The sequence below is a fragment of the Calonectris borealis genome, chromosome 11 (assembly GCF_964195595.1).
Source record: "Calonectris borealis chromosome 11, bCalBor7.hap1.2, whole genome shotgun sequence".
Classification (NCBI taxonomy): Eukaryota; Metazoa; Chordata; class Aves; order Procellariiformes; family Procellariidae; genus Calonectris; species Calonectris borealis.
This window is the reverse complement of record NC_134322.1, coordinates 23,934,006-23,959,329: the sequence shown is the minus strand read 5'-3', so window position 1 is coordinate 23,959,329 and position 25,324 is coordinate 23,934,006. Positions and strand designations below refer to the sequence as shown.

General features: G+C 57.1%; 1 protein-coding gene across 4 annotated transcripts in view; it reads right to left on the bottom strand.

The window, feature by feature from the left end:
* Nucleotides 1–23,321, bottom strand: part of RBPMS2 (RNA binding protein, mRNA processing factor 2) — a 30,079-nt gene extending 6,758 nt beyond the window's left edge. For all 4 annotated transcript variants that reach the window (XM_075160652.1, XM_075160654.1, XM_075160653.1 and 1 more), the window contains exons 1-6: nt 22,997–23,321; nt 9,719–9,796; nt 9,020–9,058; nt 8,397–8,459; nt 6,612–6,762; nt 5,804–5,952 (exon numbers count right to left, since the gene is read on the bottom strand). In XM_075160652.1, the coding sequence (XP_075016753.1) occupies nt 5,804–5,952; nt 6,612–6,762; nt 8,397–8,459; nt 9,020–9,058; nt 9,719–9,796; nt 22,997–23,056 (540 nt within the window). In that variant the 5' untranslated portion in view covers nt 23,057–23,321. The remainder of the gene's footprint in view (nt 1–5,803; nt 5,953–6,611; nt 6,763–8,396; nt 8,460–9,019; nt 9,059–9,718; nt 9,797–22,996) is intronic.
* Nucleotides 23,322–25,324: the final 2,003 nt, after the last annotated feature.

The following is a 25,324-nucleotide window of genomic DNA, read 5'->3' as shown; positions in this document are numbered from 1 at the left end:
AAGACCCAAGCAGCTCGGCCCACCACCAAGAAAACCTTGCTGCAGTCGAATCAAGCACACACATCTCCCCAGGCAGCTGTGGTGAGGGGGAGCGGGAGGATCAGCACATCATCTCACACCATGTTGAGGAGCATGCAGAAGACGACAGGCACTGATCCGTCCTGTTGCTTGGAAGGAGTGTTTTAACAGGCATCCATCCAATGCCTTGTACCCCTCTGGGCCTTGAGGCAGCTTACGCTACAGCTCGTGGAGACATACCCATCTCGCAGACCACAGCAAACAAGTGTTTCTCCTTTTCCCAGAGTGGAAGCGAGTTGTGCTGCTTTCCTTTGGGTTGAAGTAGCCAGGGAGAGTCAGTGCTGGCCACAGGTCAGGAAGTCTCTTCTGATGGCATCTCGGTCCAGTTCACTCATCAGGTGTGATTTAGCGAGAATGGCTGCTCAGCAGGTACCTGGAGGAGCTAAGAGCATCTCCTGCCTGCTCTTCTCTGGCTAGGAGGAAACGGCTGGCTTGGGGACAGCTTGCTCACGGCTGCTTGGCCATCTACGCCCGCTCTAAGTCACTGGAGTTTAGGAAGACACCATAACCATGAGGGTCTTGAAGAGTGCTTCACACCTCCGGGAAGCATGGAGATTGCCCAGAAAAAGTAATCCTGGGAATTCCTACCCGACAGCCTCAACAAACAAGCAACAAGTTATTAGGCACAGAAAATTTGTCAGTGTGTCCAGCTTCCCATCCCAGGGAGGGTCTATCAGAGCTTAGCCACCACAATATGAAGTTCAGGAGATTTTGCAGATGGGACAATGAAGTGAGTCCAGAGGCCAGTGGTGCACAAAGGCAGGATCCCCATTATCCAGCGGATACACCATGGTGGCCGTTGCTTGGTGCTCCAGGCTCAGCCAGGCTGGTGGCACCCAGGTGGTCACACACTCAGCAAACAGCAGCATCCCAACAGAAGGCAGTACCTGAAGAGCACAGCACCTGAGGCCCACCCCAGCAGATCTTCCCCACACTCCCAGTTCTCTAGGGTCAGCACCAGATCACAGCCACTGGGATCTGCCTCGGGTCCATCCACAACAGCAGGCACTGCTCAGGAGATCCAGCTTGCTCTGAGCCAGCCCAGGCAGCAAACAAGAGGGAAAGGTTTTTTTTGAGCCCTGACCTCTCCTTCCATCAATGGGCTCTGCTCAACTCAGTGCTAGGAAGCCTCAGGGTCCTGCTGGGCTCTCGCCCCACCACATAGCCATGATCCAGGACTGCTCCTTACACCCACCACTCGCTTGGACAGGTCCCAGCTTCAGAGGCCTACCTCCACCATCTCCTCAAAGCCTCCAGACAAGGCTGCCGCCAGCAGCAGCAACGTGGATGCTCTGAGGGCACCTTGGGCAGCCCACCCCCCAGCTTTCAGTCCATGACCTACTCTCTGCCTTGGAAGCATCTACCACAGACAGTGTCCTGGGCTCTAGGTACCCAACACATCAGCCTGGTCTCCTACAAGCACCATGTGGTAACCACCACCAGCCTCACCCATCTTCTTACGAAACAATCCTGCATCCAGCCCCTGCTTTCCAGGGCAAGTCCTGCCCATAGCAGAGTCCTGCCCTCAGGGGTGCTACCACAGCTGGAAGCATCTCCTTGCAGAAGAGCTCCAGGAGCATTTATAGCCCCTGGTGTCTCCTACTGCCCACTCAGAATTTGGCTTAGAGGCACTCCACAACAAGCGGTTTCACATCAGAGACGCAATGCAGCCCAACTCCATCACACAGGCAATAGATGAAACTGTTCACCAGGTCCAAGCAGAACAAGACAAGCTGTATCATTGTCTCTATGCTTGTGTCAAGCTCTCCCCATCTTTCCAAGAGACCAACTCTGCACATCTTCACACCTCATGGTCTTCCAAGAGCAAAGGCAGACCTGGGTCCCCATCTTTGATGACTTCTTTCCCCAACATCACTACCACACAGAGGAAAAAAGTCTACTCCTCACCGCAACAAGTGAGCCAGGATTCGGTTCCTTCAGTTAGAGCTGACCACAGCAACCATCCTCCCTGCCAACCAGTCCCAGTCCAGACCATCTTCCCTCTTCCCAAGCTCCCAGTTTTCTACGCCACTCCCATGTCTCCCAGGCTGCCGATTCCCTTTGTTAACAGCTCACAAGACCTGTGTCCTGCCTGTGATTTCAGGTTGCAAGGGAGAACTTGCTCCGTTTCCAGTAACTGGAGAGGAAAGAGGTGAGATTAGACCCATGATTAAGGGCAGGGTCTGTCCCGGTATGCAATTCTGGAACAAAGTGACCGGCAAGTGCTGTTGTCTAACGTGCCCGCTAGAATTTAGTTGTGTGCTATCACTATCACGTCACTCACCTCCCCCACCGTGTGCCAGGAGTGAGTTCAAGGTGTACTTCTGGTTGCCCTCAAAGGGTCGTGGTTGGGGAGAAACCAGGTTTCTTTCACAGCGAGCGGCAGGGTTGTCTCTGCCCTGGCTCAACCGGGCTGCTCCCCTCCCACCGGCAGGACCTGGCTGAGCCTGGCTCAGCTGGGAGGAGTTGATGTAAGATGGTGCCATGCTGTGTGCGCCATGTCATGTGCTGCCAAGTTGGAGATGTGGGTTAGAAAGAAGGCCTGGTATCTCATTCCCCAGGCTCTGGTGGGTGGGTAGCGTGAGGCCCATGCACTGGGTTGCCAAGGAGATATGGGCTACAGAGATGGGCAGAAGCTTGCAAATCCCATGGTGCACCTTCGAGGAGAGATGGTTACCTTACCAGTCTTTCCAGACGTGGCTGCCATCATGCTTAACACTTCTAGGAATGGAGCTGTAGTACAGCCACTCCACTAGCTGCAATAAGGCATCACTAGGGTGTCCCATCTCCAGGGACAGCTCTGAGCTTCAGGGCTAGCCTGCGCTGGCATCATGGCTGGAGTTCACTAGGGACATCAAAGGAGGGATTTGAGAGAGGGTGGGAGGGAGAGAAGGCAGATGGGACAATCTTAAAGTCAGTGGAGTCCCCACAGGTGGAGGCTCTCAGCGGTGCAGGGTCAGGCCGCAGTCACATCTACAGCAGCCTGGTGCCTGCCAGGAGCATCACCGTGGCACAGCGGTGCCGGGAGCAGCAGCCATCAGTCTCGTCTGCGAGCAGCTTACCGACGGCTCCCAGCGCGCGAGCCGAGGCCAGGCCAGCCTCGTGCCATCTCCTGCCCCTCGTCACTCCTGCCAGCCCTCTGGGCAGCTCTTCGGGTTGCATACGTGCATTGCAGAGGGCAGCCACCTCCTCTCCCGCTCGCTACCCGACTTGAACACAGAGCTGCGAGAGGACGAGCACTTCAGCTTTAAATCTTTTGCGACAAGCTCTCAGTTTAGCTACAGCCTCCAACTTCATGTCTGCTTCAGGACTGATTGCTATGGAGCTGCTAGAGCTCTGGCCATCCCCATGAACTTCCTCCAGCCAACACCAGCCTCAGGAGGAAGAACTGCAGCTGTCCTGGAGAACAACCCATGCGCCCACCACCCCGCCAGCAAGGCGAACCAATCCCTACCAGTGCGAGCAGAGGGCTCAGCACACCAAGACTAAGGTTACAGCTTTTAGCCCGGTTTGTGAGCAAAAGTCATCTCACTGACTCACTCCACCCTGCCTCAGCTCTCCAAGGGAGAGGGCTCCAGCCTGGAGACCAGGCAGCTCAGCGCTGCCAGCCTGAGTAATGTTTAACTCCATAAAACTTTATTGGTAACATATACTGCGCCAGAATGTCTCCCTGCGAGGTCACCGCCGGCTCAAGCACAACGCAGCAAGGAGCAGCTGTAACTGCTTGGCCAGCCCAGCTGCTCTTCAGAAGAGAGCTGGGCCCGGCCACGGCCATGGCCTGGAGGGGCTACGCTGGCTCCCTAGGGCTTAGGGGCATGTCACCGCCTACAGACCTCCTCGGGCAGGGAGTCCTACCTATACAGGGAGCTCCCTGGAGCCTCAGGGTCATTCTTCAGGCCAGAAGACCTCTTTGAAAGCTAGTAGCTTGCCAACTGGAGGGCAGGAACTAAGACCCCAGAGGGAGAGGATGTGGCTGAAGGCCTCCTTGATACCCTCCACTTTAGGAGAGCAGAGTTTTTCCCCCCCACCATGCACCATAAAGTTTTGGTGTCTAACCCTTACATTCAGGGTCCCCGTACTGTCACTGTTGATCATACTTGAAGGAACTGCAGTAATGGTTTCACCTCCCTCAACCACATCAGCCAGGCCAGAAGGGATTTTTCCTGGTCCTCCCTGCCAGGGGCAATTCAACCAGCAACAGCCCTTGGCTCCACCACCCTACACACAAGGGGCAGGGAAAGGAAGACATCTGCTCTCCTGGGCTACCCAGGAGCAGAGCATGCTCCTGTAGTTGTGGGCACCATCAATAACTTTTGGAGAACACCAGCAAGCACAACCCTCCCAGTGAAGGACCAGCCAGGCTCTGGAGGCCCTTGGAAGAACAGGGCCCCACGTACTTCTTGCCTACCCTGCAGGAGCTTCAGCCCAACCCTAGCTCACCAGTAGAAGGGCAAAAGCAGCAGAGGTCTGCAGGTGTGTGAGGGGCAGGACAAACAAGCCGACACAGGCCAGGAGCTTGCATCCCCTCCGCTGCCTCCATATTGCATTTGGGAAACAAGCTTGGGTTGAAACTGGGCAGTTACTGTCGAGATGCTTGTGGGAAGCAAGAGGATGCCAAAGGGCCAACTGAGCTGACCGTCAGCCAGGTGGTCAAGGTGAGGGGACACAGCTCTTCTTCCTCTCAGTTTAAGCAGGGAAGAGTGGAGCTAAACACCCTGCTTGGCAGGGCAGAGAGCAGAGGTTAAGCCCTGATGCTCTGAGGTCTAAGCCCTGAGTCCCTCTGCCCTAGTCCCCCGTGGCACTACTACAGGAGCAGAGACCGACGCAGGCAGAGCACAGCTGGCTGGTAACACCAAGCAGGGCAGGGAGAGGGGCTCCAGGTTCTCCTGTACAAATGCTCCAAATCAAGCACCTTAGCCTGGAATTAGGACACTGCTTCTCTGTTTTGGCTTTCCCCTTGCATTTCCATGGTTTCAGGGACTCCATGCTCAGCAGGGGGGTTGGTCTCAGTACATTAAAGCATTCCAGTTTCAGACCAGTACAGGTATCCCTACACCTCCAGCTGTCAGCAAGCATACCCTGGGACACCAGGCAGCCGGTTGCACCACCACCAGCACTTCCAGAGGCTCATACACAGAGTGGCCCTCTCTAGCCTGCATCCAGGGTGGCCAACACCACTGTCCCATCAGAGTTCCTCGCTGTGGCAAGGCTCTGATCACTCATCTCCTGCAGGACATCCTCCTCCAGCTTCAAAAGTATTTGAGTCACTTGGCCCAAGGGGGTCCCAGCTGAGCCCCTCAGCTTCAGCACCGAGCTAAGCCTGTTGCCTTCACTGTGACTTCAAGGAGGATATTTCGTACCTATTTTACTTGCTGGCAGCCAGCGTTTCTTCCCAGCAGTCCCACAACATGGTTCTCCGGCCACGGAGACCAGCAAAGCCAGCCAGAAACTGAGCCCTGACCTTCTCGCAGGGAAGCAGGCTGGACCTGCAGGGTCAGAAATCATCGTCCAGCTCTGACTGCTCTCGGCCACATAGACCTCTCCCCTGCGGTCTGCTCGGGGCTGGGGGCCCCCCGTGCACTTCAGCCGGGAGGAGGCTTTGCCCAGGAGCCAAGGTGCGGAGGCCAGGGTCGAACCAGCCAAGCAGAGACCCACGGGAGCGAGCACCGGGGCAGGGGAGAGAGGAGAGCCCAGCTCCTGGCACGGGACGCGGGGAGCGACTCACCTGAGCGTGAAGAGCAGCGGCCGCAGCGGCGGCCGCCGGGTACGTGAAGGCGGCATGGGGGATGGCAGGGGTTAGCTCCGTGGTGTACAGTGGGTAGGGAGCCCACGCTTCTGGGGACGCTGGAATAAGAGCTGCTCCAGTCAGGTCATCTAGACAGGAGGAGACAAGGTGACAGCATCTCAGTAGCTGGCCCCAACAGCCTGCTTCAGGGGCAGGCACTGGATTTCCAACCCCAAACTAAAGCTTGGCACTGCCATCTCATCTCAGTGAGGTATAACGTGTAGCACCCCTGCAGCGTCTCTCTGACCAGCTGCTCCTCGGGCCTCCCAGCCTTGCCAACAGAGGCCAGGAACATGCTCCATCACGGGCTTTGGGCAGGCTGGTTCACACACGCAGCACAGGGCTGGTGCCGCAGGATGGCAGGACAGAAGACAGGGCTCAGCACCACGTTACAGGCTGCCCAACAAGCCTCAGCAGGGCTGCTCACCCCACCAGGCTACGCTGAGGGTGCATGGCACAGGACACGTCTTTTCTGCTTCGCACCTAGGGATGGTTTAAAGGATTTATGGTATCACTTGAGCTTCCAAAACCAACTCTGCTCTCCCAACACTTCTAGTGTTGGCCAGAAGCCTTACCAGATGCCTGTTATTCTCCTGCAACCCTTACATGCTGACCTTCCTGCACCAGGCAGATTTCAGCCAGAGCGTACGTGGGTATGGTTTCCTTCCCACCCTGGCAGCATTCCCAGGGTTGGGCATCTCCCAGGTTGGACCAGCCACGACCTCAAAGTCCCTTCCAGCATACTCACAGGGGTCCCGTGCAATGAAGTGTGCGCCCAAGGCAGGGTGGATATTCGTGGGGTTTGGCGTGGCCATCAGCTTGCTCTTGGCCATCTTTGTGTTGGCTTTAGCAAACTCTAACCGTAAGGTCTGGGGGTTCTCTGGGTCGAAGCGGATGCCCTGTCATGGAGGAAAGCACAGGAATCTCTTAGAGGTAAGGTTTCCAGTCCAAGCACAGGCTGTGTCTATTCATGGAGCAAAGCCCAACCGGGGAACAAGGCCATCACGCTGCAGTCACATGCCCAGATTTTTGTCACCTCACTGCAGCACTCAAGCTCCCACATGCCTGTATTTCTATGTTTAGCTGGCCTAGGACCTCTGCTTCCAACATGAGGGACACAGTTTTGCTCCGTATGTGCAGTTCACCAACCAGCATAGCAGTTGGTGAACTGCTGGTCAGGAGAACACTGGTCAGGAAAAACCTGTCTGCTGGAGCTAGGATAACCCCATCTACACTGGAGCTCCTATCTGTGGTGCTGCTACATCTACTGCCAGCCTGGGCAGAGACGTTAGCACATGCCCCAGTGCCCAAGGCAAGGTCTACAGCAGAGCAGAACCAGATCAGCATGTCTTGCTGCCTAGATCCCACTAACTTCTGCAGGCCCATATTGGACAGAGATTGTTTTGGGTGTGCCTGCCACGTTGGCCATCCTCAAGTCTTTTTCTTGAGCTGCAACAGTTTGGAAATGCTGGGAATGTGCTAAAGAGCCCATACCAGACAGCTTTGGCCCTGCCTCATGCCCTGCCATGGAAACAGCAGCATGGGAAGGCTGGTTTCCTTCCTTTCTGGAGCAAGTACCTTCTGGTTGCAGAGGTCCTGGCAGGCCAGAGTCCAGGACAAGGACCTGCTGTGCTGAACTACCACACACTTTTCATCAGGGCATTTGGTAAGTGAGGCTTTAACACGGCCTCTAGCACCAAGCAAGTCCTACGGCCACATGACAGAGCAGTGTTGCAATAAGCCTGCTTCACGTACCCTGGTGAGCTCGACCTAGAGCCTCAAAAAGCTGATGCTAAACACACGTTGAGCTCCACACGCCTCGTTAAAGCATTACAGGGTGTCAACCGGGTATCGCCCTATGCCTGTATATGCCTGGGAACCACCTATGCCCCCAACACCTCATCTGTTTGCTAAGGGTTGGTTCCCCAGAGAAGACATGCCTGCTTCAGGTACTCCAAGCCAAGCTCAAGTCAAGCTAGGACGGGCCCCCACCTCGGTGCTCAGTGCAGACAGCAGGAGGAAAAGCTCCTTGAAGAGTAGCTCTGGCCGCACATCGACACACATAGGTAATCCACGCTCATTTGAATAAGGGGGTGACTCTCAGTCCACAACTCTCCCCACGCAGCGGGGAGCACTTAATGGGTAAGGAACAGGATTCACAGCCTGGATCCTGTTATCAGAGGCCAACTGTTGAGTAAGGAGGTGCATGCCAACTCGAGAAGAGAAGTAGCTGTTCTTTCCCCACACCCTCAGAGGCCCTGGAGCAGTCTTCCAGTGGTCAGAAACCACACCTACACTAAGCATGGGACAGTTTGCCTCCATTTACTCAGGCTGATGTCAACCTTAAGCAGCTCTCCTGCTTCCCTGGAGGGATGCTGCAGGACTATTTAGCTTCCATACTCAAGGGCACAGCTGAGACATCCTGACCCTTCTTACGCTACGGACAAGCCGAGCATTACTCTAGCGCACAGCTCCAGGTCTAGCTACAGCAGGGCGTACGGCCCCCAGCCCTCCTGGCACATCGGGTACTCACATTCAAGGCGTTCTTTGCTGCTTCAGCACCAGCCCGGCTGTCAAAGGTCACAAAACCAACTGGCTAAAAGAAATAATGCTGATTTCAGTTTGGAAGCCTCTTTCAGCTCCTCAGACTACCCTGCCACCCCCTCTGCCCCAGACAGCTTACAGCAAGCAGAAGACACCATCTAAAGCTGCAGAGGGCCTTCAAGCAGAGCTTGAAGGGTCTTGGGTCATCAGCCCAAGATTCCTGCTCTGTGCCTGCTCCCACCACACCAAAATGCTTTGGCATTCCTACACATGAGGGCACTGCTCATCTTGGGTACCCCGGCCTACTAGGGGAACTACTGCCTTGATTACAATGGGACTGGGGAAGGTTTCTGGCAGCACAGGGTTTGAGGCTGAAGGTTTCACTCAGCCCATACGGCCCTGGGCAGCAACAGAAGATATGGAGCCATTCGGCACATACTGAGAGTTTGGGGCCACCAGGACAGTTGGGGTGAGCAGAACCCAGCTGTATACATGGTGCTGAACACAGATGATGCTTTACATAGTGAAATGGTATCTGTCCCCCCCTCCCCTCCTGGCATGTCTGGTTTTCTAGCAAAAGCCAAAAATACCCAGGCTGGAAGAAGGAGGTACCTGCTTTGAAGTTAGCTTGATCAGTGACCCTTCATAACCCTGCAGAAGGGAAAAAAGCAAGTCAGTGTCAGGTTCCTGAAGGAGCCAAGCTACAACCGAGACATGACGTGACAGCTCCAGGAGTTCCTGTAGCACCAAACCCTTCATAAGGCAGGGTTTGCAGCAGGAGTAGGTACATTAACACTTCTCTTCTTTCCCATTAAAAGAGAACACTGAGATTAGACTCAGGGCAGAGCAGGTATCTTAGCTAGTCCATTCTGGCCCTCTGGGAAGAAAATCCCATTTTCTAGCTTTTCATCAAGCTACTAAGATGAGCATCCTGCCTCGCTAGTACCTGGAGAGCATGGAGCACCCTGTGCTGTCAGAGTGCAAACAAGGGAACCCCACTTCCCCCAAGGACAGCCTGTGTGGTGATCTAGTGAAGGATGGACAGTTAGGGGATCAGGACACATCCTCAGGGAAGGGCTGGTCCCGTTGGGCAGGAGGGCTGACCAAGCAGCCTTCATCGAGCTTGGAGACAGCATGATTTCAACAACAGGCTGGATACCATGCTGGTTTCATACCAGGTTCCCCAAGCTTTCACAGAAGGCCTACCTTCCCACTTCATCCTTGCTTCCCCTCTGACAGAGGTCTTTGCTGCAAGGTTAGCCACAAGACAGCATCTTTCCCACCAAAGACCAAATTTGAAGACCTTCTTACCTTGAATGGTCGGAAGAGTAGGTAGAGCTCTCTGGGCTTGATATCCACAGGAAGGCCACTGACAAACAGCGTCCGTACCTAGGAGAAAGGTCAACAAGATCTACTGAAAAGAGATGCTTAGTACCAAAGCAGTAGTACAGAGCACAGTTCAGAAGCTAGATGCAAAAAGAGTGGAACACCTTGCACCAAAGGTGGCCTTGCAGGCACCAACCCTTCCCTACATTAGAGGAGCGTTGTCCAGGATAAAATACATCCAGCCCTTTGGTCCATGCCACAAAGGCTTTAGAGTTTTAAAAAATCCAGTCTCTAGCAGAATAGTCTGGGTTGATTAGGGCATGGACACCAGCCCCACAGCCTGACTGGACCTTGATGACTAAAACTTGAAAAGACTGCTAGAAGACCATACACTGCCAAAACCACTAACACAGAGTTTGACACATATCAAAGGTCCAGAAGAGACCAGTTGTCTCTCTAGCTCTTTCTACAGATCATACACTAGACCTCCTTTCCTTAGCCTATCCTGGCACTTTACTTCAGCCACTGCTTCAAAGACACCCCTCAGTTTTGAAAAATACCTCACTGCTATACTCACATCTTTTGACTTCTGCAGAACATCATTGGGAGGATGATTTTTGGGTCTGTCCCAGCAACTTCACCACACACATCAGACCCTTCAGAAGTTGCTCCCAAACCAGCTCTTACAGCGTTTGTTCTATTGTGCCCAGCCAAAAGCCAGCTGTGCTGCACCAAGTCCATGTAGGCTGCTGCTGTTTCCAAGTTGTAGAAGTCATGTACCAAGTCCAAATGCGCCTCAGCATGAATAAGCAAAAATACAGTACCAGAGGAAGATTTCAATAGATAGTCTGTTGAAATTATCTATAATAGTTCACATGAATAGCCAGGAAGAACAAACAGTGCTGAAGGCTCATGGCCTGGGAGAACTCTGCTCAAGTCAGACCATCGTGGCCACCTTCTGCCTGCACTGGGAGACGTTGGCCGGCAGCCTATTTCTATAGGAAGCAGCATGATGAAGCTGCCAAGACTTCTTGTAAATCAGCAGAGCTGGAAAGGGAAGTTGTGCACAACAGAGGTCACCAAGACACTAGTCATCATTAACAAGGACCAGGAGACCGCAAGCACAGCTCAGCAAGCACTGACAGATAGGCGAAGGAAGACAGAAGACTATGGGAATGAGATGGAGCTCTGTGTTCCTCGCTTTTCATTGCGTGGGTATGCCACCCACCAAGCCAGTCCCAAACAAGTCATGAGAAGCTCATGGGACAGCACTGATGCCCAAATGCTCAGAATGGCACCAAACAGTGCCAGATGCTCTTGAGCTGCAAAAGATGCAGCAGGACCAGGAGCCCTAAGCCAGAGCCCATCTCCTGGCCTGTTTCCAGTCTGGAGTGACCCCATTACATTTGCAGGGCAGAAGCACTTTGCTCCCACATTTGAGTTTTTGCCTAGCCATTTCCCCTTCCCCAGACAAAGTGGGTTGTATCTGACACCTCGTTAAACCTCTTTTGCCACCAAAGCGAGCAGCACACGCTTGCCCTGCTCCTGGGTTGGAGACAGCGGCCACCTGAAAACACAGGAGCATGGGGCAGAGCCTCTGCACCCTGTAACTCTCGGGGGGCAGCCAGATTCAGACTCCTCCAAGCAGGGATGTTTCTCTTATTTACAGGAGAAAACACACGCCTCCTTGAGCTCCTGTGTCCAAGACAGTCCTGCCAGGGCAGAGAGATACCCTTCGCACCAACTCAGGGGGCAGCTTAAGCCCTCCAGGATGGACAGTGATCATGAAAGTCTTGGGGTCCTCTGCCCCTCTTGCTCTCCATGCGTGCTGAGACTAAGGGCTGCCACCACCCAGCGACCACCCCCGTAGGCTGCTACCACCGCCCATTAGTGTGCAGAGCCCTTCTCCCGCCTGGCAGATCTCAAGACTGCATCACTCCAGGGCCACTTCATGCCCAGACAGAGCGGGCAATGGCACTGTCTCGGCTTGCTGGCTGCCTCAAAGACTTTGGCACTTGCACTTCAGCGTGAGCTACATGGAGCGCCTGTGGTGCATTCCCAGAAGACACACGGCCATCTCTTGCAGGGGAGGACTGTGCAGAGTGTGGTGGCACACATGTGCCTCAGCCATGTGAAGGCACCATCCCTTTTTAATATTTCAGGATCTGAATGTGCTCAGACCCCAGAATGGATGTTTCTTCCAAGCAGATAGAAATCTGCATCCCTGTTGGGTCTCTAAATGGTCCCGTGATGCGTCGCTCGGTAAGTCCTTGCGACAGGCGTGACAGAATGGAAGACGCGTGGTTGCTCAGGGAAGGGGAATTCGGCTACTCAGAGCCCTTACAACAACCTGAACAGAGCAGTGCAGGTGCCTAGGAAAGATCTTTGTCGAAGGTAACAAGCTCTTAATGCCAGCCCCATAAGTTGCTGCCAAGGACGGGAGCAAGAGACCTTCTCTCGCAGGCCAAAAGCTTCCCTTGGCCTCCAGGTCCAGTCTGTCACCATACGCAGCACTGGAAAGGGGATCCCAGCCAACCCACAGCACCCGCCAAGGGCTGGCATCGCCCCAAAGAAAGCCTGGGCAATCCCAAATGCCACCTGCTAACACCTTCAAACAAGGCTTCCCCAAGGGTCTCAAGACAGACTAAGGAAGGTCTCTGCTCAGAAGAGCTTGTTAAAAGCGATGAGACCAAGTGGTTCGTTTTCCGAGATCTCTGCAATTCACCACATCCATAAGTGATATAGAAAAGGGTAAGGGGAGAGACCAAGTTTTTCAGGGAAGAGAGGGCGAGGCTGGTGAGAGACCCGAGCAATACATTTGAGGGACAGAGTGAGGTAAGCCAGAGGGAGATCACTTCTGAGACCAGGTTTAAACATGGGATCAGCAGCAATCAGAAAGCAAAGGAGACCTGGGTTATCCCACAGGAGACAAGCAGGAGGCAACTTGCCAGTCTGAGCATCTTGTGCACTGTGGGCAGCCCTGGTCCAGCCTCCTCCCCCTGCTCCCCAAAAGAGGAAACTGTAGATGAGGGCAACAGGGTCTGCACGGGCATCCTCCAGTGGATTAACTGAACTGGGACTCTCCAGTCATCCCTTTGCAGCCCAAGTCCGCCAGGCTTTGAGAGGCCACTAGGACCACCCAGGGCTGATGAATGCAGGCTTCCAGCCCTTGCATTCAACATGCCAAGACAGGGTAGGCTTCTGCTTAAATATATTTGCCCTGCTTCAACTCCCTGCCACCAAACGCCAGATCCATGTAGATATTCCGCCGCCCCACAGAGCAGCTGGAAAAGCCACAGGCCAAAAAAAAAAAAATCCATCCAGGGCTAGATCAGGAACTGCCTGGACCAAACTGCATGTTCAGCAGGAGTTTGGAGAAGATACCGCAGAAGCAGATCTCCAGGAATACCTTGTTCTTATGCTCGCTCTTAGACTCTACTACCAGCTCGTGATGAGATACCAGGTGAGAGCAACCCCATCTCGCCCAGGACGACTGATCCTAACTGGACCACACGCACGGAGAGAAGCGGGGCAGTGGGGCAGGGAGCAGCTCTCGCCTCGGACAGCCCAGCAGGGTCACGCTGCTGGAGGCCCTGCAGAAAACGTTTTCCTTTCCCCGTCCCTGCCCCCTCTGGGGATGTCCCCAGTCCAAACACCCAGCAGAGATGGAGGAGAGCCATGGAAAACAGGATCTGTGCCAGGAGGGACAAGACCATCTAGGCCATCTCTTAGAGAGGGAGGATCCCAGCATAGCTTCCCACGCAGGAGGAGGGAGGGACAAGGACAAACCCACTTCATGCTCAAGTTCTCAGTGGCTCTGAAGCAGTCCTTACACAGCTGTGTCTCCCAGAAAAGACACACACCTATTGTGAGCACAGGCAGGTACTGGGCACCGAGGCTTTAAAGAAGCCAAGCAGCAACACCTGCCTCTTCCTACCACAGCTCCAGCACTGCCAGGAGGTCAGCATGGGTCTTATAACATCCACATCTCCTGGCCATGTCTGCTTTTAAGTAAGAGCACCTGAAAGAGTCCCAAGCAGAGCCAGACACTGCCCCACAGCCCAGCAAGGGTCAAGTTATGTCAGAAATGTTAGATGCAAAGGCACAAGTACCCACCTCCAGCGAGGCTGCTCTGGTAGCTCCTCCAGTGCTGGGCTTTTGTTAAGAGACTGCTCTCAATCCTCCCAGAAGCCAGCAAGGCTGCCCCTCCCCTTCTGCAAGTCAGCCCTTTAGCTGCATTACCCACAGCCCTGCTTTTGCACAGCTGTGGCCACTCCAGTCCCCCAAAATCGCCTGGGTCCTGGGGCCACGCTCCCAGCACCTGGACCACACAAGCCAGTGGTTAGGAGACATCCGAGGACAGCTAGAGCAGGAACATGCTCTCGTGCCTCATCCACACCATGCCACTGGATGTCCCCCCTCCCCAGGAAGCCACCCCCAGCTACATGCCATCTTTTCCTGGAGACAAGCCATCTCCCACTCGTTCACACCGCTATGTCCGCCGAGCCTTCCTCCTATGCCACCAGCAGAAGGGAGCCCCACGCCATCCTGCTGAGGACAGGGACAAGCTCTGCTGCAGCGTCCCAAAGGCAGTCCCCGCTCCAGGCAGCCACCCTGAGGTCCCAGCAGCTCAGGCACATGGGCTACACCTCTTCCCATGGGACAGCACCCCAGCGGGGTGCCTCTCAGGCACCCGGGGCGCCGGCAGAGTCGCGGGGGGATGCAGAGCCCCGGCCACCGTGATGCAGCTAGGGTCACTTGACGTGAGGCCGCTGGAACGCGGCGAGGCTGCCGGCTGCCCCGGGAGCCAGGACTTATAAGGCACAGCAGCGAAAGGCGGGGAGGCGAGCTTGCAAAACAGGGCTGCAGGGAGGGAAACGCTCGGGAGCCCAGCCGCGGGGCTTAAAAATGGGACAGCACCCTCGTCTCACTGCCCCGTACGGGACGCGAGGCTGCAGGGTTCCTGCCGCTGTGCCGGGTGGACCCAGCCCTGGGCAGTTCTGCTCGTCAGCACATCAGACTCCCAGGAAACACCGGGGAGGGGAAAACTGCGGGAGAGAGATGGCGGGTCTGTGCTAGGGACAGCTCGGCAGGAAAGCGGGGCAGCCTCAACGCCACGGAGCCACCGTCCCTCAAGGGGAAGGGGCTTGCTAACAGGCTCCTTCACTGCTCTGTGCCTCAGTTTCCCCCCCACCAGCAGGGCTCAACAGCAGAGAGGCCGCAAGAGCTGGCTGCCTGCTTGAATTCCAGCACTGGCAGAGCTCCGATGTTCTCAGGCAGCTCATGGGGCCGGCAGGCAGGGTAGCGCTGAGCCCCAGTGCAGGATCAGACCAGGAGCTGCTCCAGCCAGGAAGCCCCGAGCAGCCACAGCTGCAGGGTATCCCCCCCCCACCGGAAAGATGTTCAACCATCCCCAGAGGGGAAAGGGGGCCTTGAACCTCCCCCAGCACTTGAAGCAAGGAGGGCTTCAGGCATTTCCCTCTGAAATCAGCCTTTGGCATGAAAGGCACCCAAGGACCAGCATCCTGCTCGCCCGGAGGGGGGGAAGGCAGGCTGACCACAAGCAAGCCCAATTGTCCCCAAGGCTGGGGCGTTTCACATGTGACACTGCTTATAGCTGGACCAGCCCCTCCCCAGCATTATCGTTGCCCCACGTCAGGCAGGGGGATGTCAACGGGACTCAGCCACCCCTGCGGTCAGGGCAGGAAGGCGTCCGAGCGAGGGGGAAGCAAGGAGAGGCTCCAGCCCCTGCCCGGGGGAGCAGGAAGCACATGGGGGCCGATAAGTCCAGGCACAACGGGGCAGCACCCAAGAATAGTCCGCAGCCCTGGCGGAGGAAGTGCTGCTGGTGCAGCTCTGCAATGGAGACTCCCCCCTGCTCCCCGCTATCGAGTCCCATCCCCTGTGTCTCTGCAGGATCTTATGGAAGGGTTGGCACCCAGGGGGGCTTGGGCCACAGCAGGGGTTCAAAGCTGATGAAACGTTTGGGGAGGCCAGCCCCACAACTCCCAAGAGATTACTGTCCCAACGGGGCAGTTCCCCAGCTCAGGGAGATGCTGGCTGAGCACCCTCAGAATGCCATCGCAGCCTTCCACCTTGTCAAGAGGTCTGCCAAGCTAGAGGAGACATGCACAAGTATCACAGCCAACATGCTGAAGGACGCTCACATCCATGCTTGCACTACCCAGCCCACTGGCTCCAGAGACCCAACAGCACGTTTGCCACCCTCTGATGTTCGGGCATCTCCTTTCACCATTGGCTGGAGCCATGGACCTTACCCACGAGGACAGCTCTCACACCGGGTAAACCTGCTGCAGATCAGCTCCTCCTGCCCACACCCAGGCATTTGTTCTCCTGGCAGGAGACACAGAGGTGAGATAAGTTCCTGCCAGCCTCTGCCCTGAGCAGAAGACATTGGTCTGGATGCAGGACCCTCACAAGGTACGTTCTCACCTCAGGTCCTTAAGCAAGTACATCTGTCTCTGCTTTGCCCTGCCACAAGGCAATTCCTGGGCACTTTTCAGTCCTATGCCTCCTCTGCCCACAGAGCCAGGACACATCCAGAGAGGCACATGAATCTCTCCTCAAATCAACCTGATTCGGGGCAGCACACTAACAGTCATGCCACAGCCCCATGGAGCATGCCTGGTATCTCCACAGCCCAACAGCAAGCAAGTCTTCCACAAAACCCAAGTGATCATGAGCTGAAAGTTTGCAGCAGCTCTCCACTGTTGACAGTGGTTATTGGAGTGTCACCCCAATCACAGGGACACCTTTGGGGACACCAGTAGGATGACAAGCACCCACAGGACTAAGCCACCATTGCATCAGTCCAGCTCTCGGCAAGACAGGGCCACTAGGCGGTGGGGAGGGGCTGTGCTACCCAAAAATGGACCAGAAATGCCAACCCTAACCAGCATCATGCCCTGATCTCCCTCTGCACCACAGGGCACTCTGCCCACAAGACCCCAGGCGGGCACCCAGCCCATACAATATAGAGGGCAAGGCAGAGGCAAGACCACCAGCCCAGGAGAGCCTGGGGAGCAGGGCAGAGTGCCTAGCAAGAATGGATACGACACGCAGCCCAAGCTTTAAGGCCCCCGCTAGAAACAGGTCATGTCCCAGCCAGCTCCCCACCGGCATCCTACTGCGGGCAGGGAAGGCCCAGGAGGTGAAGTTTCCTTCCCTCCTCCAGTACCTCCCAGAGGAGGTGGGTGCACTCTCCAAGTCCATAGCTTGCTCTGCACTTCAAGCCACTGCTATAGGTGACCCGGGGGAGTCACACTTTCAGATAGACACTGGCCTCCTCCCCTTGAAAGCAGATGGGAGGGACACTCATCCCCAGGCCAATAGCCCCTGACACACAGCTACATACCAAGACCGGATCCCACACTAATGCAGGAACCCATCACCATGTCCTTTGCAGCACAGGAGGGAATTTACCATCCCAAAGTAGGAGGTGCAACATTTCCATAGCCTCTTTTGGGCTATGCAGCAGGGCTGGAGATCCTCCACATGGGTAAGAGTGCCCTACTAGGTCCTTTCCAGCAACCACAGCCTGCGGCCAGGTAAGCTTGGGCTCAGTGATCAAGGAGAGCAATGTGCAAGGCCAGCACATGCAGTCCCATGCAACTGTCCTGTAGAGAAACCCATCCCAGCAGCCACTGGGCTGGCTGGAGGCAGGATCTCGTATCTATGCTCTGCCACCCTGTCCTACCACAGGATAACAATTGGCCAGTTGGGCTTGAGAGTGTTCCTTCCCATAGGGCACACAGCAGAGGTCAACATCTTGTCCGTGTCCGCAGGACTAGGTGCAGGAGATGGTGTTCACTAGACAGATGGACAGAGCGAGCCTCAGCACCATCCCTGCTCCCATCTCCAAGCAAGAGCCAGTGGGTGAGCCCTGGGGCCAAAGAAAGCCTCACCACCCCAGACAAGAAGAGCCCAGACCTTGTGTAAGCCTCTAGCTCCACACCCACCTGCCATCCAGCCACCATCCAAAGCATCACAACACCCCTCTCTGTTGGGGCTGAACCGAGGAGGACAGCAGGGTCTGGGACAGGGGGCCTCTCAACCACGCCGTGACCCTGCAGTGCAGTGGTCAAAGTGTCATTGCCAAGCCCGCAGCATCCACTTCTGCCCTGCCAAGGGCAGGGTCACCTGGCACGCGTCTCCTCACGGTGCTGGTACCAGCGCCTGCCCCGGGGTCCCTCCTCATCAGACACGCTGGCTGGCGCAGGATCACAGCTACGCTGACGCACCGCAGTACGGGCCAGGTTCAGCAGCTCCAGTGCTGGGGCTGCATCCCACTGCCCCGCTCCCTCACCAGGTCCAACTTTGCAGCGCTGGGCACGCAAGAGGAATTCAGTTTCAGCTCTCCCACGTGGCACACACGTCTTTTAAAGCGCAAATTAATTCCTTCCACTTACAGCCTCTGCCACGTGAGCCATCCTCATGTATGGTGGCTGTTGCTGCAGAAGATACTTTCCTGCTCCAGGGGTGGCCAATGATGTACAGGCATTCCTGGGAACACGGTTTTCAGACTGCTCATCTCCAGATCTGAGAAGGCTAGTGGGCCCCAGCTAGTGCTGGTGCTCCTGGAGAGAAAGTGCTGAGCATTGTAGGTGAGGTGCTGACCGCCTCGCTTCCAGACTCATGCCCTGGTGAGGCTTCAAGCCGAAGCCTTTACTTCAGACACTCGGAGGTCCAGGACAGGCAGAAGCATTGCTCTGTGATCCAAGTAGCAAAGTTTTCATGACTTGGCATGGCCAAGACCAGCAAGCCCAAAGGATCTTTTGGCTCCAAAAGCCTTCCGTACCAGTTCCAGCAAGAATCATACTTGACTTCTCACAGTGCCAGTTCCTCTAGCAGAGGCATAAGGAAGGACAGCAAAGCCTGAACCACTCTTAGCTACCTTCCAGACATCTCCAAGGCATCCTTCCTACTTTGGTGAGGGGAGACCAGAGTCCCTTGCTAGCCTTTGGGATTGTGCCTCCATAACTTCTGCAGGCACCACCAGAAACCCCTTCATTTTCAAGCCAAGTAGGGAAAGCTCTGCTCAGCAACTCCTTAGATTAGCCAAGGAAGACGACTCATTTCTGAAGCTGGGTCTCATGTACCAGACTGGCTACACAGCCAGTTGGGATACTGATGCTCAAAGCAACTTGGACTCATGTCTAAGAAACTTAGATTTGAAAGAGCAAGAAAGGAGAAGGAAGCTCCTTTATAGGGTATTTACAGAAGCACCAGGACATGAAGAGATAACTGGGAGATTCCCACATCCCTCCCCCAGTAAGAGCAACTCATTGATAGACCAAGAGGAGGTCTGGGAACACACCAGTTCCCAGAACCTCTGCGTGCATGGTGACTTCAGGGTTATTTGTTCAGCCAACAATCTGTCACTAACAGAAAGCTGTATCTAACATTGAAGGGACTTTTATGATGCATGAAAACAGCTCTGAAGCACCATCCTGGTTCAGCCAGATCAAGTACAAGAAGATTAGCAAGTGGTGACCATAACTACTGCACCCTCAAGTTCTTTGTAGCAAAGAGCAGCATCACAGAGTCATTTGACTTCAGAAATTATATTAACCTTATTTGTTTCAAGTCAGAGAGCTAGAATCCATGCATGCAAGAGGTATCTAGGTCCACTCAAGCAGATATTACAGAAATCAAGAGATGCCTGGCACCAGTCCATGAAGTGCTACAGACATCCAGTACGTAACACAGGCTGCTCACCAGTGGCATTCCCAGGTGGTTCTGGCAGCCCCGGCATGCAACAGCTAAGAAAGGCCAGGGATGAAGTACTCGCTACCGAGAAGGCTGGCTGGGAGCTGAGAGCCTTCTGTCTCCCCTAACAGGGCATTTTCTAACTCTAATGGGTAACACCGCAACCTTGCCATGGACCAACAGGGAAGATGATCCTCTCCTAGCAGAGCTTAGCCAGGTAGCTTCTCCTGGTCCTCATCTGGGCTCTGCTCACCCAGCACAACCTCACCTTTGATGCTTTCCGTGTTCAGCAGTCCACGATGTCCAAGCTCTACCACATACAGTAGCAGCCACCACCCATGGAGCTGCAAGCAGGCCCTTGAGACCGGCCACTTTGTCATTCAGAGGGAAGAGGCCAAGAGGATACACGGGATAACTACAGACGTCAGCTGCCTGCTTTGGGCATCTAAACAGCCAGCTCCAGATTTCCCCCGCTCCCCATGGACCTACAACTTTCCAGTGACCTGGGAGAGCAAGGATGAACTTCCAGAGCAGAAGCAACACTTCTGCATCAGACACCCAAGACAGCAGGGTGAACACACAGGGTCCTTATTGCAATACGGCCACGAACACAACGCGCAGCGTCCATGGTAAGCAAGCAAGCTCCTCCGGCTGCCGGAAAAAGCTCTGCCTGCAATGGGGGTGTGCAGCACCTCGGCAGCTGCCTGTCTCGCACTACCCCTCGGAGCGCGGGACATATGCTGTCATGCAGATTGGCAGCTGCCTGGAAAACTAAACAGAAGATAGCAGCAAGTGGGGAGGAATTGAGTTTGGGGAGGTGTCTGGTGAGGAACAGCAGGGACTGACATTAGGCCCTGTTTGTTTAACATTCCCGTTAACGACCTCGAGAGGAGCGAGAGGCATTCCTGTCCTCCGCATGTCACCGGGCAGGAAGGGGCTGCGAGATCCAGGGGCTTGCAGATAAGATAAAGAGAAAGGCTGAATTTGGGAGCTTCGCCCAGCCGTATCTGGGGCACACGGCGCCCTTCTGGCAAACGCTCGGGAGGCAGCGAAGGAGGCTCACGGGGGGGAAATGGAGGAGCGTCCGCAGCGCCAGGATCTGGCAGCGTTATCCACACAGTGTGGGAAGATATTCCCTGAGTATGTTGGGACTGGAGGATTCCACTTTGCACTAAACATATTTATCGCTCTGTATCAAGGGGAGCTCTGGGCAAGAATTTGGGTGGGATGTGAAGTTAAGCCCCCCAGACCATGCCGGGACCCTGAACACAAGGTCACTCCTTGTGCCACCATTAGCTTCTTCCGCTGTGAGGAATGGCTCCTGGTCAGCCAGGAGGACGTACAGGAAAAACAAGCGTTCAGAGGGCTCCTGCAGGCTCAGAGCAGCCACCACGGAGCCCAACCAGCAGCTCATCACCTACAGCATTATTTGTGATGGATCCTTGCCGAGAGAGGGCTTTCCAACAGCAACCCCGCCAGGGATGGGAACAGCCCCCCACCAGTCCCAGCCCACCACCTCCCAAGCATCCTCAGACATCTCCAGGGCAATCAGTCCTTTGCCGCACCCCTGGGTGCGGGGTGACAAATGTACCCAGCGAGGCTGCAGACCATCTAGCAGGGTGGACTGGACCGTCCCCTTCCCCACACGCACCCAGAGGCAGCACGATGGAGAGCAGGGGCCGCTTCTGTTCAACCCCTGCCCCGTTCCCCAGGGATGCAATCTTTAACTCTGTTTTCCAGCCGCCAAGCATCACTCCAGAGTGGACCGGCCTCCCCAAAGGGCTTGGATTTCCAGGCTCCCAAAATGCAATAGCTTCCAGTACCCACTTTCCCAAACCACCACCCGGCAGCAGGGACAGGCCGGCTCTGCCTCCGCACCAAGAGCTCACCTGGCCGCAACCCACGAGGCACCAGCCCAGCCGGAGCAACGCCCACTGGGATGCGCCAAGCGGCATCGACCTTGGGGAGCTTTGCAGGCCAGTGAATAATTGGATCAAGGAGCCGCACTGAGTCTTCTGCGCATGCGTGCATAGCCCGCAAAACCCCCTAGTACCGAGCCTCCCCACACCAGGAAAGCGGCACAGGGCCCCAGGTACTCTGTCTCTCTACCCACCCACACCAGTGCCACCCAGTGAGGCTGGGACGTGTCACCACCAGCATCACATCTACGTCCTATCGCATCACCTAAGCCCTGCTCCGCGCAGGGGAGAGAAACGCTACAGCCGCCGCTTGCCAATCCATTCCACCCCATTACCCGGGTCCCCCCACGCCGCGGTTGAAGACCAGCGGGTGCAATGGCCCCAAGACAGCTGGTGCACGGGGACCGTCCAGCCCCGGTGGGTGGCGGAACAAGCCAGGCGCCATGTTGCGGCGGCGCGAGCGCACGGCACGCTGGAGGAGAGCGAGGGGAGGGGGCAGAGCACCTCCCCGGTCCCGAGGGCCAGGCGCGGAGGACTGCAGCAAAATGCCCGAGGCCGAGCGCTTTCCAGCGCCCTCTCCAAGATGGAGGGCAGCTGGCAACTCACTGCGCCAACGCCTGCTCGAGGGGTGCGACAAGAGGCGCTGGGCTAGCAGCGATGCTACCACCCAGCCAGCAGCTCCGACAGCCGGAGGGCAAACATGCGGGGCTGCAAGCTCGGCTTCGGCATGTGGCTACAGACAAGCGACCCTTCCAAGCTCTCCCAGCACAGAGTCCAGCAGCATCCAGGCTCTGGCTTGCAATGGCCATCCAGGGGAAGGGGACTGCTGGCACGGCGGCTCACGGCCCTCCAGCCCCAGCCAGGCTGCCCCGGCACATGGGGAGCAGCGCAAGGTCTCCACCACCGTGGTCCAAGTGTGTCCCTAGCAGCCCACATGGGCAGAGCAGTGCTGGGATGCAGGAGCCTGGTGCCCTCCACCCGCCGTGGCTTGGGGACCGGACACTATGCCCACGGGCACTGGCTAGGCTGGAGGGAGCAGGGACCTGCCAGTGCCCCGCACCGCGGGGCTACAGGGACAGCGGGCTGACGAGGGGGCTCCCAGTCGGCAGCCAGGGCTCGCCCTGCCTGGCCCCCAGCCCCGATCCAGCCCCTACCCCCTCCCCGGGATGGCCCGCGGGGCTCCAGCCCCGAGAGCCGCTCCCAGCGCCCTGCCCGGGCTGCTCCAGCCCCGGCGCCCCAGCTCCTCCTTACTCCGGCTCCCTCGGCCCGGCCTCGGCTCCCCAGCCCAGGGCAGCCCCGGCATCCCGCCTCCGGTCCCCCGACGACCCGGGGGTCCAGCCCCAACGCCGTGTCCTCGGTTCCCCGACCACAGCGCTGCGCTCCGTTCCCGGCTCCCTGACGCCCCGGTGCCGCATCCCGGTTCCGCAACCCCAGCGCACCATCCCAGCTCCCCGACGCCGCCGTGCTCCATTCCCGGTCCCCCGACGCCCCTGCTCCATCCCCAGCGCCCCATCCCCGGTTCCCCGCCGCCGTCGCGCTCCATCCCCGGTTCCCCGAAGCCCCGGTACTCCAGCCCCACCGTGCCCCGTCCCCGGTTGCCCATCCCGGTGCCCACCTCCTCCTCGACGTTGCCGCTGCCGTTGGTGTGCTCGGTGTCCTTGTTGAGGTTGCTCATGGTGGGGCGGTGGGGTGCCGGGGTAGGGGGGCAGATGGGGCGGGAGGGTAGTGCCGGCTGCTCCGGAGCTTCGCGGGGCCGGTCCAGGAGCGGGGTGCCGGTGCGGTGCCGGTGCGCGGGGGCGGTGCGGGGCGGCGCTGCCCTCCCGGCTCACATGCGGCGTCCCGGGACCGCGCCGCCGTTAAGGGCCGGGCCGGGCGTAGCGGGGCCGAGCGGAGCGCAACGAGCCGCAGCTGCGGGGCCGACGCGCCCCAGCCCCCGCCGCCGCCGCTCGCGGTGCCGCCGCCGCCGCCGCGCACCGAGCAGCGGGGCCGGGACCCGCCCGCCCCCGCCCCGCCTGCCCGGGGCCGCCCCCGGGCCGCCCGCCGCCAATCCCGGCCCGGCCCGCCCCCCCCCGGGGGGGTGCGGGGCTTTTTTTTTGTTGTTGGGCTCGAGTTATTTTAATTATTTTTTTTTTTCCCTCCTTTCCACGAAAAACTTTCTCAACTTTGATGAACTTTCGGGCTTCGACTTTCTTAAAGGGCCCGCCGGTCTCCCTGCCCGCAGCGGGGCCGGGCTGCTCCTTCCCGGGCATCCCCGGGGCGGGGGGGACCTGGCTGAACCCCACGGGGGTCCGAGCGCCCCGGGACTGCAGCGCCACAGCCCTGGGATGGCAACTCTGTAACCCCCTGATGAAAGCCCCGAGCCCCGGGAACAGCAGCCCCAGGAGCTCCGGACATGGGTCCTGTAACCTCGGGACAGCGGCCCCGTATCTCCTGGGACAGCGGCCCTATGAGCCCAGGACAGTGTCCCTGAGACCCCTGGGGAGCAGCCCCAAATCCGCCACAACAGCAGCCCCCGGTTCCCTGGGGTCAGCAGCCCAAACCCTCCTGCCAGAGCAGCCCCACGTCCCCGCAGGCAGCCGGTGGGTGCCAGGAGCACAGCCCTGCTCTCAGGCCTGGGAGGAGGAGCAGGGTTGAGGCATGTCCATCTTCTTGCCCTTCTCCCTGCCCGCACCAGTGCCTAACCAGCTCGTCCTAACAAAGCAGGCGGGGAGGTTGGCACGGCTTGGAGCCAGGCACTGGTGGGGTTCCTGGCTCCCCGATGCGGCAGTGTGCCAGCCCGTACAGGGGTCTCCACCGTGCCCAGGGAGCAGCCTGACCCATTCCCATCTCCGCCATGGCAGTTGGAGAGGATGAAGAGGGTCCTGCCTTCTTCCAGGCCTTTGTGCAAAAGGGCAGCCCGCAGCTGGGGCTGTGTAATGGGAGCCGAAAATGGGGTATGTGGCTTGTTCTTGCATGCTGCATCCCACAGCTGGGTCCCTGTGCGAGGCAAACGTGTAAAACCCCAAGGGTTCAGGGTCAACCCACCCAGTGGGAGAAGTTCAGAGGATCTGAGCCACGTTAGCTTAACCAGTGTCGTTTGTACCCAGTCCTCGCTGCTTCCTCAGTGCTGAGGCTGGGTGAAAGTGAGGGGAAACACCCGCCCTACCCTGCCCCGGTGGTCCCATAGCCCCCCTGAGCTGCAAAAGCGATGTGTGCTCCCAGTCCTTGGCTCGCCAGGGTTAGCCCTGGCTGGAGACGCTCTAATGCACCCACGGCCTGTGCTGTCCCAACTGCATTGAATGTCCCTTCAAAATCAAACTGAGCCCGTGACTGGCTCTGAGCGACCATTTGCTTCCAGCAGTAGCTCAGGGATAATGTTTTGCTCATGTGCATGTCGTGAAGAGGTGTGAGCCGGGCTGGGGGCAATCACAGCTGATTTCTCCACTGACACCTGGGTTTACTGCCCTGTTCAAGCCCCAGCCTCTGACTTGCTTTGCCACCTGGTTATGCAGAGGCTCCCCATGAAAATTTAACTCTAAACTCAGCCGTCCCCATGCCCAAGCATCGTCCAGCACAACCCAAGGAGCTCCGGGTCCAGCACTGGAGAGGACACGCAGCACCATCACTGAGGTTGTTCCCATAGTCAAGCGAGTGCCTGCGGGGCCGTGTGGCTTCATCGCAGGAGGTGTGCTGGAGGGGAGGAGTCGCCCTGCTGGGAGCATCGGCTTTGCATTTCCTTGCTTTCTAGGTTAGGGCTCTTAGCAGCAGCAGCTGTTTGCCTGCAGCACCGTGGATTTGTGTACTGAGTTCTCATACAGATAGCAGCAAAGCGACGATTTCTTTTTGTAAGGCTGTGTAACAAGTCACTAAGCCAGAGAGCCCGATCCCTGCCAGGTCCTGCAAGAGGGGAGGAAAAAACCCACTTTTTAATTAAAAAAAAAAATCTACTTATTTACAACGTTGT